This window comes from Misgurnus anguillicaudatus, chromosome 19, assembly GCF_027580225.2.
Source record: "Misgurnus anguillicaudatus chromosome 19, ASM2758022v2, whole genome shotgun sequence".
Taxonomy (NCBI): domain Eukaryota; kingdom Metazoa; phylum Chordata; class Actinopteri; order Cypriniformes; family Cobitidae; genus Misgurnus; species Misgurnus anguillicaudatus.
The window spans coordinates 4,554,160-4,573,565 of NC_073355.2; the positions used below are offsets into that span (position 1 = coordinate 4,554,160).

The 19,406-nt window shown below is 35.3% G+C and overlaps 1 protein-coding gene across 2 annotated transcripts in view; it reads right to left on the bottom strand.

The window, feature by feature from the left end:
• The window catches only part of LOC129427380 (alpha-1,6-mannosylglycoprotein 6-beta-N-acetylglucosaminyltransferase B), a 196,859-nt gene that overhangs the window by 64,310 nt on the left and 113,143 nt on the right, over window positions 1-19,406 (bottom strand). For both annotated transcript variants that reach the window (XM_055183826.2, XM_055183819.2), the window contains 2 exons: window positions 11,496-11,627; window positions 1,417-1,550 (listed from right to left, as the gene is read on the bottom strand). In XM_055183826.2, the coding sequence (XP_055039801.2) occupies window positions 1,417-1,550; window positions 11,496-11,627 (266 nt within the window). The remainder of the gene's footprint in view (window positions 1-1,416; window positions 1,551-11,495; window positions 11,628-19,406) is intronic.

A 19,406-nucleotide genomic window follows, 5' to 3' on the forward strand; every position in this document is an offset into this window, starting at 1 on the left:
CATCAAAATTAAAATAAACAAACATTTAAAATATATCAGTCTGTGTGCAATGAGTGAATATAATATACAAGTTTCAATTTTTGAATAGAATTAGTGAAATAAATCATCTTTTTGATGATATTCTAATCATGTGACCAGCACCTGTATATTATATTGCATTTCGGTCAAGAGATCCTTTCAAAAGTTACACAATGCACATTCAATCATATAAAATGTAATTTCCCAAAAAATCATGGCCAGTAAAAACATTAAGTGGCTAACAACTTTAGCCACAATGGCTAGTGAGCAAAAAGTTAATGTCAAAATGTCACACATATCACTGTTCATGTTCTAGATAAATTTAGCTGAATCTTTATGAACTGAATCCTACAACCAAACAGTTATATAAATTGAAGCGATATAAAAGGATGCTGTTTTTCAATTTAAAGTAGTTGGGTGATTCTCACGAAAACTTGTTTTTAAAAATGTCAAGCATGAAAATGTAAAAATTGCTTAAATTTACTTTTTTCCCACCAGACATTGAAAAACAAAGTCTGGAGTAAATGGGAACATTAATTTAAAAACTTTTACTTATCATTTAACACTTTTTGTAACATAATTAAAAAAATTAGTCCTAAAAAATCTCATTACCGCAACAGTCAGAAAACATCAACACTGACATATTTTCAAAATGACATGACAAACCTGAAAGAACATAATTTGGAAATTCTGCACATGCATTTAAAATCAAAGTATTATGCTTCTATTAATTAAATTAACATTTAATCAGCATCTGTTGCGGTAATGATAATCAAAATGTCGTGTAAGCATTCTGACAAGACAATATTTCAAATTAACTGTAAAAAAAATGATCTTACCTGGTAGCCATCTTGAAGTAACTGGTCCATGTGCTTGGTCACTCAAAATCAAACTTTATTAAAATTCTGTATGTGTGCTTAAACTGTTCTCAAAAAGTGTTGCGGAGGATAAGAACATCAGGCATGAACACATAATTTTCCTAATTTTTCTTCATTATTATTATACATGAATATTCAGTAAATATTTTTTCTGTCATCTAAAGTAGTCTAGCAAAACATCCATTTATTTTTTTCTTAATATTTTTGTGTTAATTTGATTAAATTACAACATAACGCATGTTCAAACACAGCCGGACACATTGCGGTAATGAGAATTTCAGCAAAAAAATGAGATAACATTTACAATTATAAATTCTTATGTTGAAATCACACATTGTGCAAGGTAGAACACAGTATTGTGTTAATTCTGATGCTTTTTAATGTTACTATATTACACATTTTAAAGCTAAAATCATTAGTGCCGTGGTGTTTCAATGGTTTCGTGAGAATCACCCAGTTGGCAAATGAAAAGTACAAATATAAATCACTAGCACTGAATAAAAGTCAATGATTGGCTTACGGAACATTGTCATGTACTGCTTGCTGTTTAGGTTCCAGTAGCCCCAGTTTGTCCTGTAGCCGTGCAGTGTTGCATACTCTTCATGATTGTATGCTGGTTCTGTACCAAAGGTGTCAATCACACGTATGTGGCATCTACACAAACAACAATGACAGAAAGAACAAGATATCAAAACCAAATAAAAAAAACAATGTTATCTCCAAAGTCATTTGTATGTTAGCCCCTTCAGACCTTGCATCCACTGGCATGGACATTGTATGTTTTGTGATTCAAACAAAATAAGGTTAATCAACCAATCAAAATAATGCACACTGATTAAACACTGGACACTTCACGTCTGAAGGGGCTACTGTATGCATGTTAACAATAATTGCTTATGTGTACTTTGATTTAGAAATAGACCTTCCAGTAACAAGCCTGACTGTCTAACCATTAAGCCACAGCTGCCTACCCGAAGGTCACCGGTACCAGTCTCATGGCTGGCAGGTTGGGACTGAAATGCCCTTTAGCAAGGCATGTTTCCTTTAATTGCTCCCAGTGATAGCTGCCCACTGCTACAGGTGTGTGTGTTCATGACTCACACTCACTTGTATGGGTTAAATGCAGAATAAAACTAACGTACACTCTAAAAATGGTTGGGTTATTTTTAAAAGGTGTTGTTTTTCCTGTTTATGATGCACAATATAACATGTGTTCATGTTTCCTGTTTGAATTTTTTTTTTTAACACAATTTAGTTTTCTACTGTTTCCACTGTTTTCACTGTCCTAAAAACGAGCTGATGTCTTTATTGTTCTATGATGCCCTCCTTCAAACATACATTACGAGTTCTGATTGTGTAGCTGGTATAGTGTGTTTGGATTTGACAGCAGCTTAGCACACAATGGCCCTCATTTATCATTCTTGCGTAGAAACGGGCGTATATGTTGTCGTAAGATTATGCTTACACTCCTCTCACCGCCTGATTTATGAAACTGTGCGTACTGTTGATATTCAGGTGTACGCAATATCTGCCCTTCATAAATGCCGCGGCTGAAAACGATCGTCATTAGAATAACACGCCCATATAAATTCAAGTCTCCACCTCCCCCACGCCCTCATTTTACGACATTGACACACGAAAGACGGCAAAGAAGACAAACCGGGGAAGTGGAAAGAAACAAAATTGTTTTATTTGGGAGTTTAAAGAGCGAGATTAAAGACACATTAATAATTGCATGACATTTTGTAATATTTGTATTATTATTTTTATTATTAATGACGCTTAATTGATATTTAGAATAATAATTATTTATTATTATTATTATTATTTACTGTTGCCTACATCTAAATTATATGTCTGCTTAATGGTTCGGTTAAGTTTTTTTTAAATAATATTTTAAAATGATGTAGTAACTTTTATAGTATGTTTTTCTGTATTTACATACAGTTGTTTGTTAGCTAAGATCCAGTTTCATACGGAGCTCCGGATATAATTCAAATTAACAATTTGTTTCCACGACATCCACATGTTTTACTAGGCTAATTCATAATTTGAAGTAATAATAATTGTAATAGTAATGACGAAATATTATAATAATTAATCCCAAGGAACAAACTGTTGAATATTGGGAACGAATTTTATATTTATGGCCATACTTTAGACTAAATAAGAAAAAGAAGTGTCCATAATGTAGCATAAAAGATAATTCGTGGCCATGAGTTTGTCCGCATGTCATCATGATCGGATTTATGGCTCCATTCAACACAAACATTTTACTTTACTTATTCATGTGTAGCTATTTATTTATCATCGAATGATAAGTAACTAGCTTACCTTTTGATGCATTATTACCATGTTTTCGTAGCACATCCTTGTGCTTTCTTGCAATGTGCCGCTTCAGATTCCAGGATGAATATTTGCTAACTTTTACAGTCTCTCCACGCTTCCTTTTAATGTTTTCTTCCTGTCCAATCTTAACTTTGATTTTTACTTTACATCAAAGGGCGTTCTGGGTTCAACGAGCGGTGCTGAGCGAGCGGACTTTTTAGAAAGGCGCTTTGATGGTAATATTACCGCACCGCTCAAGGCTCCGCTCCGCTCACATGCTTTGCCCTGAAACGTCAGGTAAAGCGCCCAGGCTCTCAACTGAAGGAATACATATGCATACAAATCAAATGCTTTGGTAAAGTCTCTCAAATTAAACATTGAAGTCCATGTTGCATAAAAATAAACACTGACGTTTGTAATTATTATGTTTTTTTTACAGTGGGTCATAATATATCATATATTTTAGTTTGTCAGTGCGTTTTGTGGTGTTAGGAAGTGTTTGCGCATTTCTGCACTAACTCAAAATGTGCGTACACCACCTCCCGAGCAGGCGTAGGATTTGAGCGTACCGTACGCCAACGTCCATATTGATAAATCTCAAAGTCACCGTGGTTTTGGGTGTACGCCAGGTGTACGCTGGAATTTTGGTGTACGCACTTTTGATAAATGAGGGCCATTGTCCGGAAAGGTCATGCCAGATTGATGAAGCTGTCCTCAGCAAAGGCCAAACAAAGGCGATTTGACTCCGGGATGAAAATAACATAGCATGTCTTGATGGCATGGCAAAAAAACTCTCTCTATTCTGTGGTTTATTGCCAAGTGTATTTACACACAAGATATTTGCTTTGATCACAGGAGTCTCCAGTGTACGTAACATACAACATAGTGCAAACATACATGAAATTGCCAGTTAAAAATGCAATTCTATAAATATAAAGAGCCAAATATGTTTTTTATGGGTTGGGTAAATGTTAATCCAGCAGAGTGTTCAGTCTAATATTTACCCAACATGGGTTAAAAAAGAACCAAGCCATTTTTAGAGTGTATATTAAAACAACCTGTATTTTTTTGTCATTCACGATAGATTTGCACACACTTTTACTATTTTATCCCCAATTTAATTCATAGTAAATTTCGCCTTTAAGGTCCGACACCATGCTATTGCTCATTTAGCCATGCATTTCATTATTTAAACCTCTTCAGCTGCAAGTTAATCCCTACCTGAGATTTAAAAACCTGAGTTATATGGACTGGTTGGCTCTTTGACAGAAGATCCTGATCTCTTAAGACTGTGACTTCACAGCACAGCTGTTAAACTTAACAAACCCGCTTTCCTGCTAACATCACAAATCAATCATTCTTGTCATCTGGCACATACCAGATGATGGAGAAGCTATTTGGCAAAAACTTAGCCTATTGGTGGTGGTTGAGAACAATTCCCCTTTCATATGTAAAGCACTTTGAGTGCTGTAGAAAAGCACTATTGTAAATAAATGTAACAAATTATTATTTATTAAAAAAAGGTTTCTCAAACAATTGAGCTAAAGGTTTGTCTTGCTTTTAATGTCAGACCCAGAAATGTTTAATTAATGAGCTCTTTTTCCCAACATAATTTATTTTCATACAATTTAACTTTTATGATGGCACAATTTATCATTCAAAGGTTTTTATTCATGTAATAATGAATGTTTTGTGAAACAGGCCTATTGTCAGCTTTAATAACCTTTATTTGTATTATTATTTTTTTTTTTAATTAAACAACACACTAAGTTGCCTCTGCAATATTAGCTCTTGCTTCAGACCAGATCAGATCTGCAAAATAGTGAAGTCAGGTAAAGTCAGCAAACCAGCCTATGGGAATAACAGAGCTGAACTATCAACAGTCAGTAACAGAAAGCTGACTAGTTTCTGCACTATTCAGACTTGAAATAAATGTCTAAAATTATAATGAAATATTATAATGTAAATGATAATAATACAATTTGATCTTAAATCAGTTCCAATTTATTAATAACTTATTATTAGCAGTTTATTGTAATTTATTAAAAGTATTATAATTATTTGCAATTACATGAATAATTTATTTTAACATAAATAATAATAATAATTATATTATAATACTAATATAAATACAATTAAAGTGATCTTATGGCTTCTTGGGACTTGACAGTTATATTCACACCATCAGAAAATTGTCTAAAAATGGTAAACAAAAAAAATCATGTGGCGTTACACTCAAAATAGGTCCTAATATGTACCATTTAGGTACGGATATGTATACATTAAGCATCGATATGTACCTCTAAGGTACTAATATGATATTGTTAGGTGCAAAGGTGTTACATTTTGAAAGGTTACTGCCCCAGTGACAGCTAAGGACCATTGTTTGTGCACGAATCCAATATAGGCTACTATTATACTAGTGTTTGATTTCTCAACTGCTTAAATTCACTTAAAAGTACATATATAATGTATTACTCCATCTGTTGATGTTTATAATTGTATTAGTAGTTTTTGCTAACATTTAATGCATTTCTAGACTCTTAATGTCACATATGTAGAACCGATTAGCGTGCCGTGTATAGAGCATGGAGATCAGGGATGGGCAACTTTGATAATGACGAGGGCCAGCATTTTTCTCCTTCATACTAAGAGGGCCAGAACCACACGCACAATTTACATCATTCTTAATTTTCTTTATTAAGAAACCACAATATACAACAATTTAACTATAAAACTGCTAATTCTAAATCATATCTTTATTTTTAGTGGACAAGCATTTCAGATAAAACTTCTTAACTGCATTGCTTTAACATCTTTAACAAGCAAGGCACTTTTAAATTAGTATAGAGGAGTTTCTCATCCCGTCCTTAGAGAACAAAATTATTTGAAATAAATAATACATAAATTCAAAACTAATATATATATAAGCAAAGGACAATATTTTCATTTCATTACTGAATGCTATAATGATTTATTACACAAAAGACAAATTATCATCAGAGTGAAATATACAGGCGTTTTACAACTGGCAAATGAAAAATGGACTCTAATTGATCTTTCAATAATTATAATGCATTATGCATGTGCTTGTCAGGGTGTGAGCGAGGAGAAACAAATATTTTCCATTATTTATGTGATAAATTTCAGCATTATGCTATAATGATTGCGCTTTGATGTTTTAGTGCTCTGAATGTTAAACTCTATACATTACTGAACTTACTGACTGAAGAGCAGATTCAGCATACAGATTTAGCACCACTTATGGTTCAACAGCACAATATGGCAGAGTCCTGCAACAGGTTAGGTACTCGCGGGTACCCGCATAAAAGTGTGACATTCCTAAAATTCACGGGCAGGCATGCGGGCGGATAATTAACTCTGTAGTAGCGCGAATGAAAATATGTGCAATATTTGTATGTCTAAATTACCATTACACACACAACGACGATATGACATTTGATCCATCACGTCACCACCACTGCGACAGTGCGACCTTTGTTGATGCTTCTCGTAACCTAGTTGGAACGAGCGTTGCAGGAGTCTTGGAGCCAGTCACACCAAAAGCGCTTTAAACGCTTGCAAACGCTTTTCATATTGCTAAGCAACCACCGAGTCAGCTGTCTTGTCAATCAAATATTGAAGCGTGAGCACTCTTTTGCTGTTAACTGTCATATTAGCAGAAACTTTAAAAAGATGGCGCTTGCTCTGACCTTGTTTGAGGGTGAGAGGTGCACAAACACGCAGGAGAGAGTGAGCGAGTGGAGTCTTCAAAGCAAATGTAAACTTTCCTCACCACAACGTAAGGCCCGCCTCTCCCCTCATTCGATTGGACAATGGAAAGACGCGAATGATGTCGGGTGCATCTCCACTCTCAGCGCTCCTTCAAAAACGCGTGCGCGGCAGGTGGCAAAAAACCAAAAGGCGCTCGGCGCGCATAAACAGTGCGCAAACGCCCCCTGCCCATAGAATATCATTCAAAAAACGCAACTGCTATAAACGCTTTTGGTGTAACTGGCCCCTTAGGAAGCATTTCGAGACTTGTAGAAGCACAGCAGGGGTTGTGTAGGTAGGTTGTATTTTTTCTTGTTCTTTTTTCATTAATAGGTCTATTTGTGTATAGTTATCAGGTGCTGATGGTAGGCTACTTGAATGCCGCAAAACAAAGCACACTTTAGCCTGTTATATTAACCCTTTAATTGATGCTGTTGTGATATTGAGAGAGGTACAAGACAAAAAATAAAACCCTTTAATTGGAATGATTTTAGTGTGTGTGATTTATGCGTGTGCGAGTTATGGTCGGGTAACAGACCAAATATTAACGCGTCTGGATGTGTGCGGATTTAATTTTTATATTATCACGGGTGACGGGTCGGATCTGGTGCTGAACTTTGCGGGTACGGGCGAGAGCGCGTCTCCAAAAATGGACCCGTGCAGAACAATATGTTTCTACACAGGTTCCACATAGGTTCTGTTTAGCACTAAAAATGATTCCCCTATGATTATGAGCCAGTGAAGGTCTAGATACCTTTCCATTAGCCTTTAAATTGCGCAAATTGAAGTTGCGAATTGTAAATATTGCCAATGGAAACATGTTAATTTTACAAAAACTTACATATATTGTAAAAAAGTTTTTTATGCTCACATGAGGTGGTTTTTTGGCCAATTTGGAAAAGGTGTATTTCCAACTGCAATGGAAACAGTTTATTGACATTCTCAGGTCACCTGATGGAAGTAAGTCACATAATTATTATTTGAAGATGACGCGTATGTACTAAAACGTCCCAAAAACTGCAAACTTTTGAGTTCAGCTTGGAGTGAGATTTATCGGGGGGAGAAGGAGTTCGGGGGTGCATAGAAGGTTGGCATCTTGGGGGTGGTTATTAAGTTATTATTATTAGCACGAATTACTTAATGTTTATTATAAACTAAAATTATTATATAAGTTCTTTACTAAAGAAATGATTTGCCAAACAAAGTATTTGATAATAATGTGGAGTTTGAGCTATTTCCATGTTGAATTGTTGGAAAGGTTTGCAGAAAAAATGGTTTACAATACAAATCCAATTATATTTTAGAAATTAAATTGAAATAAAAGCTCTTTTCTGAGTTTAAAGTGGTGAGCTATAGTCTCTTGTATTATTTTATCCCTTTCTATTACTTTTCCTCCTGATAAACATGCCCAAAAGTCCTTAAGATCTAATGAATACTGGTCTGTGTAAAATGTATATAACTGCAGATGACAGCAGATTTGATGTAGTTCATCTGAATCACAATGTGATGATTTATGCTCGATTTGTGCTAACATAGGGACTGTCACAACCAAACCAAATGAGCACTTTAAATAAAACTGAAGTAACATATAATGTGCATGTCAAGACCATAATTACATTTAGTTTATAAATATATTGTTGTTTATAGGTGTCAAAAATTATATTAGAATTTTTTTCTCTTTTAGTAAAGCAAACATCACGCAGGCTTATAGTATTCAAAAACATGCAAACGCTGGCTATGAATACTTATCAATGACAATTACTTATAAATGACCGGGTACTTAAATCTGCAGTTTTCTGAGGGTATGGTAAAGGTGGACCATTTTGTAGCATTTCAACTTGCTAACGCGGTACTCTGATGTCATAAACTGATCGGTCTGCACAGGCTGCATAAATTTAAACATCCTCTGTGGCAAAGTACCAGCAAAATGAGAAGTGGTGGTGGTACGCAAAAGAAAGTGAACGTGTGCTTGAATGCTTAAAATACTGCGAGCAGTGCTTTAGCTACTTACATCGCGTGCTGCTCCTTGTAGTTTGTAGCTCGCGCTCTGGCTTCTGTAAACAAACTCCACCCTCTTTAATTTGATTAGATTTTCTTTTCTTTGCATTAATGATTGGTTAATACTCTTACGTCTCCTTCGGTTAAAAATTATACGTAATGCGGTGGATGTGATACTAGTAAACCTACCAACATCAGTTGACGTGATGTGTGGAATGACTTATCGTGAGAGGAAAAACTACGTTTTAATCGCATATCACTGATTAATGGACACGCCGTCATAGTCTTTTGTTGACATTTAGAAAATAACGTCAACTGGCAAATCTGCAAGGAAATTCAGCTGCTTTTAGTTCTATTTAGAACCATTAAAAAAAATATATATATATATATGCTTGTACATTTATTTGACAATTGCAGCTATTAGTTGACTTTTAACAGACCCCACTGTAACTGTCATGCAAACTAAAATAAATTTATTTGATAAACTACTGTTGCTAAGCTGGTTACATTCACTGAGGTAAAAGTTAATGATATAATAATAATTTCTAAATAAATTCCTTAAGGACATACAATAGAATGTGCACTGGCACGCCCATGACTGAACAGACTAAAAGCAGATATAGAGAATCCATTCAAACCATGAAGATAAACCAATACCTTCACTTCACAGCTTGAAAAGTCAATTTGCGAGAATAAAAGCTAAAACTGAGAATTGATTTGTGTCTTTAGGTCTATTGAGTAAAAATGTTTTCTGGACTCTGTGGAAAAGCAAAAAGAGATAAACACAAAAGTTACTCTCGTAAAACTTTAGCTAACTAACTGTTAGTTTGATAGACGAGTCTAGCTGACTCGTCGAGGTCAGACTTGTTTTGTAGGACTGTTCCTATCACTCCCACTATAAAGAATGATGCAGCCCAACTCAAGCACATGGAGTCTTAACAGCTTCATTAATTATAATGAGAGTGAAGAAATGGTGCTAAAAACATCAGCATCTAAACTATGAAAGGCTTTCATCGTCTCTTGTGTGTAAAAACACTTACTGTCTATAGGTAATGGTACAAATCGTGGTAACAATCTATTTTGACAGTCCACTTTAGACATTTTACGAATTATAACAACTTTGTAACTACTTATCAACTATCAATCTTTACAATATTAGTAGACTGTCTACTAAATATCTATTAACACTTTATTGTGATGTTCATTCAACAGACATTCAACTGTCTATATGTATCTTTGCAGGTGCATGTTAACTTAGTCCACTTACCCTAACCTCATCTCTAACCCTAACCCTTATGGTGCTTTTCCATTGCATAGTACCCCACTGTTTGGTTTAGTTTGGGTCGGGTCAGCTTACTTTTGGGAGCTTTTCCATTGGGTGCAGTACGCAGTACCAGATACTTTTTTTCGTACCAAACGTGACGCGAAAACACTGTAGATCAATGATTGGTCTGAGAAAATCGCGTCATCATACAGCGTCATTGCTATAATGTAGATTAGCTTTACCTGTGCTAGCTTGTGCTATCTCGAGCAAACATGTTGTCATCTGTGCTCTGCTATAAGTTCCCAAACTCCCGTTTAGTGATAAAAAAACACCCACAGGTTGAGAATCAGGGACACCATAACAGTTTTTTCCAAACTTGCAGTTTGTGGCGGAACATTCACGGCGAGCACGTCCGCATTATATATGCTTAAATGCAACTTCATTGAGGCTCAGCGGAGCGCCGTCGACTGACGCCGCGGTTAGTGATAAACGCGATGTGCAAACATCTAATTGTGGTGCCCAATTTTAATTTTGGGGCAGACTGAGAAATAAATAATGTATGGGAATGTACAAGGACGCTCTCACTTGTATGATGTCACAGCAGTATGCAGCGCAAATATAACGACACGCCTATAATCCCTCCCACTACAAAGTGATACTAAACTCGATGGAAAAGCTAACCACGCCAAAGTAAGGTGAGCTGACACGACCCGGACTGGACTAAACCGTGGGGTACTATGCAATGGAAAAGCGCCATTATAGTCTACTAATACTCTAATGACAGTTAGTTGGCAAATTAAGGAAAGTTAGTTAAAATGTAGTTGCAAAGTTATTTATAGTTAGTAAAATGTCTAAAGTGGACTATCAAAATAAAGTGTAACCCAAATCTTGACTTCACTTTATTTCTTAGTGTTTGCATGTATTTGTTCTGTTTTAGCTGGACTCAAAATATCCCTTTTGTTTGGACAAAAATTAGCTACCAGAAATGCTTTAATACATTGCATAAATATAAGTAGAATAAACACTAGTAACCTATTGTCACAGAGCCAAGGGGTGGGAACAGACTTTAAATATACTTTGATTTATTTTAGAGTTGTAAAATAAAACAAATACAAACAAACTCTCTCAACAAAATGTGATTAACATTAATTGTGAGCAAAGCTTTTGTGCAGACAACAGTCTGTGTGCTGAGCAGACTTGACTTGAAGTTTCATTGCAGTTTGAATTTGTCTTACCTGTGCTGTTTGAATGACAGGCCCATGTGCTGTTTCATCTGCTGCAAACCATGGTAGTCGGTATAGATGAGGTCAAAGGGCAGTGGACCAATCAGAGGGCAACTTCCTCTCCCCGGAGGCACACCAAGAGCCCTAACAGGGGAAGAAAGAAGAACAGGTTTTTATTAAAGTGTGTTCAGGAAGCTTGCCTTTAAGCCCAAGGCATTGGGGTGAATTTGGTCTAACTCGACATCAAAAACACACTCACACATACACATACACAGCAGGTAACAGTGAGGTGTGCACCTCAACTCCACTGAAGATCATTTTTTTTTCAGTCTGGGATTGTCCTAAAGGGATTTCACAACTGCCAAATCCAAAGTATTTCTGAAGAGTAAAAGTGTCTGACAACACTAAACTCTGTATCGCTGTCTCATTATGAATTCTGTGATAGTTTCATACACCTACATCTCTCATCTAGAGAAAATGAGAAAAGCGCAATAAAAATGTAATCTAATGCAGGTTAGAGAGCTGTTAAAATTCATATCTGAATATAGATAACATTCAATCTTATTTCTAATCTGAATTGTCAAAATGCCAGTGCCTTTAATGATGCCACCTAGGGTTTATTGTGGAACAATACTGGAAAATACAGATTTTAACCAGTGCAAACCCCCAGGCAGAGGTTAGGCAGTTTTAGCCCCTGCGCTGTGAATCTTTCTCTATTAATGTCACATCTGTACGAGAGATCTCTTGCATAAACAAGGTTTGTGGGGCCACAGCAGATTATAGTTCCCTGTCTAGCAACGTGAAACAACATTCAACCCATTTTCTATCACTATGTCACATATTTCAGAAAGAAACAGGATATTGAATGAGGAAAATGAAGAATGTGATTCCATTTATTTCTCCACCAGAAAATGGATTGGATATGAATAACAAAGAACGGTGTAGACAGCAGGATCCACTGAACACACACACCAAACTAATGGACACAACTATTAGACACAAACACATAGTGTGTCTTCTCTCAGGTACGGTCTGGAGGTCTCATTCATCTTAGCAAATTAGTGTGTTTGGAAAATCACTTTAATGAATCATTCTGAAATACCAATTCATTTATGTTCCCCAAAGTCCTGTGTGCCTTTTTTGTAATGAATTATTTACTGTATTTTGTTTAGCTGTAGTATTTAGTTTAAAAAAAAATCTGTTCTAATTTATTATAACAGTCTGAATTATTCATTTAGGAATTAGGTTGAGGAACATACCCATCAACATTGGAAATGAAAATAAGGGAATTTTCCCAAACCCTAACAATCCCCCCGTTTTCATTACTATGCAAGGAAAGGGATGAGTACACTGCAAACAATGACTTTCGACTTAGTATTGTTTTGTTTTCAATAAAAATATCTAACAATTCTTAAATCAAGATATGATTAATGAGCAAAATGACCTAAGAATAAATATCAAAAAATATCACATTTAAGTGAATTTGTGCTTAAAATAAAAAAACTGCCAACGGGGTATAAAAAAATCTTATGTGAAAAAATAATGTGCATAAAGTTTGCATACCCCATTGACAGATTATTTTGCTTGTTTTAATCACAAATTGACTTAGATTTGATATTTTTGTCTAAAAACTAGATTTTTTTTAGGTAATTTTACTCAAAAAATGCATCTTGATAAAGGATTTTTTTGATATTTGTACTGAGATCAAGATAAAAATACTGAGTAAGAAAGTCATTTTTTGCAGTGTATACCCTACCCAGTCTCACGAGGTTTTGTGATATAGTCACATAAACGTTTGATTCTTTTTCGTGATATTATCACAAATTTCCGTGTTTTTTCGTTATTGCAGGCCCGGTGGTAGGTAATCAGGAGAAATGGAAGAATTCCCGGTGCTGCCTATGCATGGGTTGTACCATGTAAGGGAGTTGGTTCGGTCCATAGCGCGTCTTTTCCGAAACTTTTCATCTCAGGTAGGCTACTGCTGGCGCCTACCAATAGCTGGGCCTGCCCTAACGTAACTGTACATGTTAGGGAGGATGGGTGGGAGGAAGAGGCCAGGGGCTAAAAAGCCAGGTTGAAGAAAAGAAAGGCATTATAGGAGGATGCTGCCAAATGTTAGCCTGGTGCAACCAGACTCTCATACATTCATTTCATTTGTACAGAGAGTCTGGCCACGCTCCATTGCAAAGCGTTACTTCCGTTAAGGAGGGTCCTCTGTTGAAGTTTAAAACTATTGGATCTGAATCTGCCATAACCAATCGCTAACGTTTGGTCGTGACGTATGTCACTCAGTCTGGCGAACGACCTCAACGTCTGCGTTCTTAGCCACTCCCCGCTGTTCGCTGATTGGACCTGCAGATTTTTGCCGGAGAAAACGAAACTCTACAGAGCAGTCCCAGACGTAGTACTGAAGCGAAATGAAAATTAGGCGGAAGAACGTAGGAGGGCGGAGCCAGGCTAGCCAAATGTGGCAAGCATACCAATGAATTTTCAAGAGGACAAACACAAGTGGCAACAGGTAAAGAGAGATAATGATTAGCATTAGCAACTTAATTATTTGGCTAATACCATTGTCAACCTATTCACAAGCAAAGTATAAAATTTTAACAAAATATTAGCATGTTGTGTATCACCTAATACATGGCGATTCATTGACTTTGCAAATATTATGCAGTTTAATATTCATAACAAAACTCAAGCTTGATCTGTGTATGCAGTCCTTTTATCATAATTTTATTTTAATTACTAATTGTTTTTTTTTTGTAGTGAATAAGTGAATTATTATTTAACCTTTACATTCTTTGTTGAACCATGGTATTAATAAAAACTACACAATAGTAAGAACTGTTGCTTCATTTATCCAATTTAGAAAAAGTATTATGCATTGATTTATACTATTTTTTCTGATTTATTTTTATATGTCGCCTGGCGTTAGGGTAATCAAACATTTACGTGACTATATAATGAAATTTCGTGAGCCTGGGCTGGTATACCTTGTTTAATTGTTTGTATGGCTATCTTTCAGCTGCAAGTGACTTGATAGGTTGCAGATGTTGCATTCCTTAACACCTTCTGAGTTAAACATTAAAGCACAAACAGAAGTGTTTTCCTACATGCAAAGTTGTATTTAAAAAATGCCCACCCAGCCACACACATCAGCCCGCACATCCGAACACTAAGTGGTACTAAAGCACGACAATAGCACCACTTATGGTTTAACATGTAAGGAATAATTGACAATGGGTCATTGAATTATTTAAAAATAAAGCACACCCAAGATGGTACAATGTAGCACGATGTGAAGTAACACTGTGGGTGTGCATTATTTTCAAATAATTTAAAGGATTGGAGTCAATTATGTCACTTATACCACAGTTACCACAGACATTGCTCTGGTGGTTATTTTTTAAAGCACAATATGGCTTTACAAGGTGCTACGCAGGTTCTACATTCATGATGTTTAGCACTAAAAATGGTTCCCCTATGATTACAAGCCAGTAAACCACTTTTAAGAATGCTTAAGAAACAACCATCACATCTCTTTAATTTCTCATTTGTGACCTGGCCAGTGAAAACCCAGCTAAAGTCATTTTTGTCATTTACTGTTGTCTAGATAAAATCATCTTATATAAATGTAAAAATATTTTTGTGAAAATATAATATTTATATTTTGAATATTGAGTAAGACCACATCACATGTTACTGAAATGAATGTGAAACCGATCAAACTTTGATGCTCCAAATATCATCATTAGATTGAGACATTAGCCTGGACTACACAGACAGGGTCAAATTTTGTGAAATCAATGCAAATTAAATGGAAGGCAAATGTAAACGTTTGCTCTGGTGTCCTGCTTTCAGATATTTCACCTAAGGAAAAAAAGACACAGACATCTAACATATGTCTCCATTAGAGTTTTAGAAGAGATCTTAATGATCTTGAATAAGTACACATGAAGCATCAAAACTTTAATGACTCCATCACTAACACAGACCAATCAGCTGTGATGTTGATATCTTCCTACTAGATCTTACTTACATGCTGCACTCTACAAAAATTGTTGGATTGATTTAAAACATGGTTAGGTAAAATATGGACAAATCAACCCAACATTAAAACAGCCAAACATTGAGTGTGTCAAACAAAAAACAATGACATTGAGAAAAATGATTTTCAACTCCAGTCCTGGTGATCCACTGCTCTTGCACAGTTTTTGTCCCTTTATTTAACACACCTGATTAATTCAAATGATTAGCTCTTTCCTAGAGATCTTCATGAACTGAAGTGAGTCTGTCAGATAAGAGATCTACAAAATGAACAAGACTAATGTGATTACAGACGTTTTTGAAGAAGTGTTTACTGATGCTTTGGAAACTTTCCACATTTGTATTTCCTCCCACACATTTTCTGAGTGTCCTTGTAGCAAGGACAAACAGGAAGAGGTCAAAATTCCCATCCCTTTATCCCTAATCCCTCTTGTACGGATAATGCACAAACATTCTAGTATTTTTTTGTCTTGTTTTCAGTAAAAATATCTAAAAATTCTTAAATTAAGATGCTTTTTCTTGATTAGTTTTTAGACCAAAAATATCAAATAAAAAAAATTCTTGAAAAAAATTGTAAACACTAAATTCAAGAAAACTTCAAGAAAAAATTGCTTACCCCATTGGCAGGTTTTTTTGCTTGTTTTATGCACAAAATCACTTAAATTTGATATTTTTGGTCTAAAAACTAGACCTATTTTCTTGGGTCGTTTTGCTCATCAAGTAAAAGCATCTTATTTTAAGAATTTTTAGATATTTTTACTGAAAACAAGACAAAAATACTAAGAATTTTTTTTCTTGAAAATGATTTTTTGCAGTGCACCAATGGAGTGCCAACTGACAACACTTTAAACTAAAAAATGTGCTAGAAACAAATTGGTGAAGTGTCAATCTACTGTATGTGGATCTAGTAGATGTCAATAAGTGCACTATTTGCAAACCCATGTTAAATGAAAACTTTGAAGCAGACACACCAAAAAACGGTGTTGGGATTATTCATTGATTAATGTATATGATCCCATTAGTTTTTTATGTGGACTTATGTGACATGAATGAACACATTGTTTTAATAAAGAGCATACAGTATGTAGAGCTGGACCAGAATATTCGAATATTCGTTCCGTGGGTTCACATTCGATTTTCAATTTTGATATTCGAATATATATATATAAATATTTTAACAGCGTTAATGCAGAGCTTTTGCCAAGCAGGAAGTGCGCTTCACACTCCCGCTCTATAGGTGGCGCAGAGAGACCAACATCCATAGCCAACAGCCACCAAACGCCACCAGTGAAGAGATCGCCTCGAACGTAAAGCGTGCTTCCTAGTTTGGCATTCACGCTAATAGTGTTGTAAATAACGTTAAGTTTCTTGCAAAAACTGATTGATTTGCTTCACAAGACGTCAATATGTCACACGGAGTTATGAGGGATTACTTTTGTATTGGATATATATGCTTTAGCTGGCGGATTGGTTGACTTGCATGACCGAGCACTGGGGTTTCTGCAAAATATCTTCTTTATTGTTCTACTGATGAAAAAAACATATTGGATGGTGGAAGTGTTATAAATAAACTTGATTTTGAAAGTATGCTACTGTTTTATTACAGTTTGTAATATTTATTTTTGTTGTTTTATTTAAATGGCCTACCCTTTACTTTGTCAGTAATTACTGTGCTGCTAATTTCTGATATGGGAGTGTTTGTTTGTTAGAAAAATGTTAGGCTACCTTATTAAAAGTATTTGCTCTTGTGTTTTGTTTCACTAATGCTGTTCTCGCAGGACGTGTGACAGGCACGCCGCTTCATCTTGCGCTGTTCTGTAGTATTTTTAAACTTTATTAATTCTAAACGTGTCACATGTCCATATTGCACGAAAAAAAGGCACTACACTACTACACTACTAAAAATTTGTCAAAGTTATCTCATTTTGAAACCAAATTCTTCATTTATTATTTACTAAATTATCTTTAAATAACAAAAACAATATTGCACCACTGACTTCAGACCAGGTTTAGTTGGTCAGTGGCGTAGACTCAAAATAGCAATGCGCCAACAATGCGCCTGAACGCTAATCGTTTTCAGACCAGAACACCCATGGGCGCACAAATAGGCTATAGAATTTGCTATTTAAACAACGTGATGGTGGACATGAAAATGATAAATGGGCCATGCTGAAACTAGCAAAAAACACCTGCGTTGCGCTTTGCGCTGGATAGCGCCGGGTCTATGATAGGGCCCTGGGACTTGATGCAGTTTCTTGTTGAGTTGCAATATTGTACAATATGTTGACCTTCCCCATAATTCCACAAGAGGCCCATAACTGCTTCATATTTACTAAATATGTCCTGGCTGGTGTCTTTCTGAAGCTTACAAACAATATTTTTCCCATTTAATGCAGTCACAGATCTGTATGTTGTCTTTAGAGCCGTGTGTCTTTCTCTCTCTCTCTTTGTAAATGTACGTTGTATTTCCATTGGTCACTGGAGCTCAGTGAATGTAACAGCTGACAGATATAAAAGCAATACACAGAAACACAACAGAAAAACATCACTTCTCTCCTCATCTATAACCACTACACTAAGATGCCTAGAGATTGAGTGTGTACAGATTAATGAAGAATCACAATTACCAACCAAACAAATAAAAAATACATTATGATTTCACGTTGACTGCTTTTCTCCAGAGTAAACAACTCTAGTAAGCTTATACTACTCTTGTAACCATACACTACAATTTTCCATCAAAGGTCAGAGATATTGGCTCATTATATGAAACGTATGAAACAAATTACATTTTATGAGCAATGCTACCTACATTCATTTCATAGTGCTGTATTTTATCTTAAAATTGGTCTTGTGTTTATTTTTATTTCCTTTAGGCATTTTAGGTACCTGAACTATGAAAGTCCAACCTCTGAGAAATACAATTCTCCTCTGGGACACACACACATACACAAACAATAAAACATTTCTTAGTGCAAATGCTCTCACACGGTTAAAATCGGATACATGCTGCTGTTCCATTTCCCCCTGATGGATTTGTCTATTTGCTGCAGTATTTCATTTTAGCTTTCACCTGAGGGAAGACTGAATGTCATGTCTCCTTTCCTAACAAAATAAGAGAAACTGAAAATTAAAATCTATAAGCCAGTTGGTAACACCTTACTTGAAGGGGTGTTCAGAAGACTGACATGACACCTTCAAAAGCAGGACATGACACGTGTCATGAACATGAAGGAGATTTTATGCACGTTTATGACAATTGTCATTCGGTGTCACTTGTTCAATTATGACATTTTTAATGCAAAGATGACATTGTTTGAGATGTCTTTGTCATGACAACTTGACATTCCCAAGACAATATAACTGACCACTTTTTACCCATGATACAAATTGAATTTGTCAATGTGAGTGTTAATACTCTGTCAAATAGTTTTATAACAGCGTCATGAATATTTTTCTTGACCTCAACTACCGTGGTACGAATATAATTTGTCATTAATATGTCATTAAGTGTTAATACTCTGTCAAATAGTTTTATAACAGCGTCATGAATATTCTTCAGTTCATAATGTTTTCTTACGTTTTCTCCAGGTGTTTTAAGAAATAAAATCAATTATATTTTATTGCATTTGGAGATCGATTCACCTAAAATTAAATGAAAACAGTACAATAATGGGTTAAGCAATGCAGCGTTGGGTCCATATCGTTGAAAAACTTATTAAATTAATAAATGTTTTTTGTTTTGTTTATTTATGTCAGAAAATTTCAGAACCATCTATGTGAAGAAGAACAAGCTCTGTTAGTTGTCAGTTTATTATGTATTGTGCACATACATAAAGTTAGCTATAATCTTTTGACGTGTCTGTTGCATTTTCT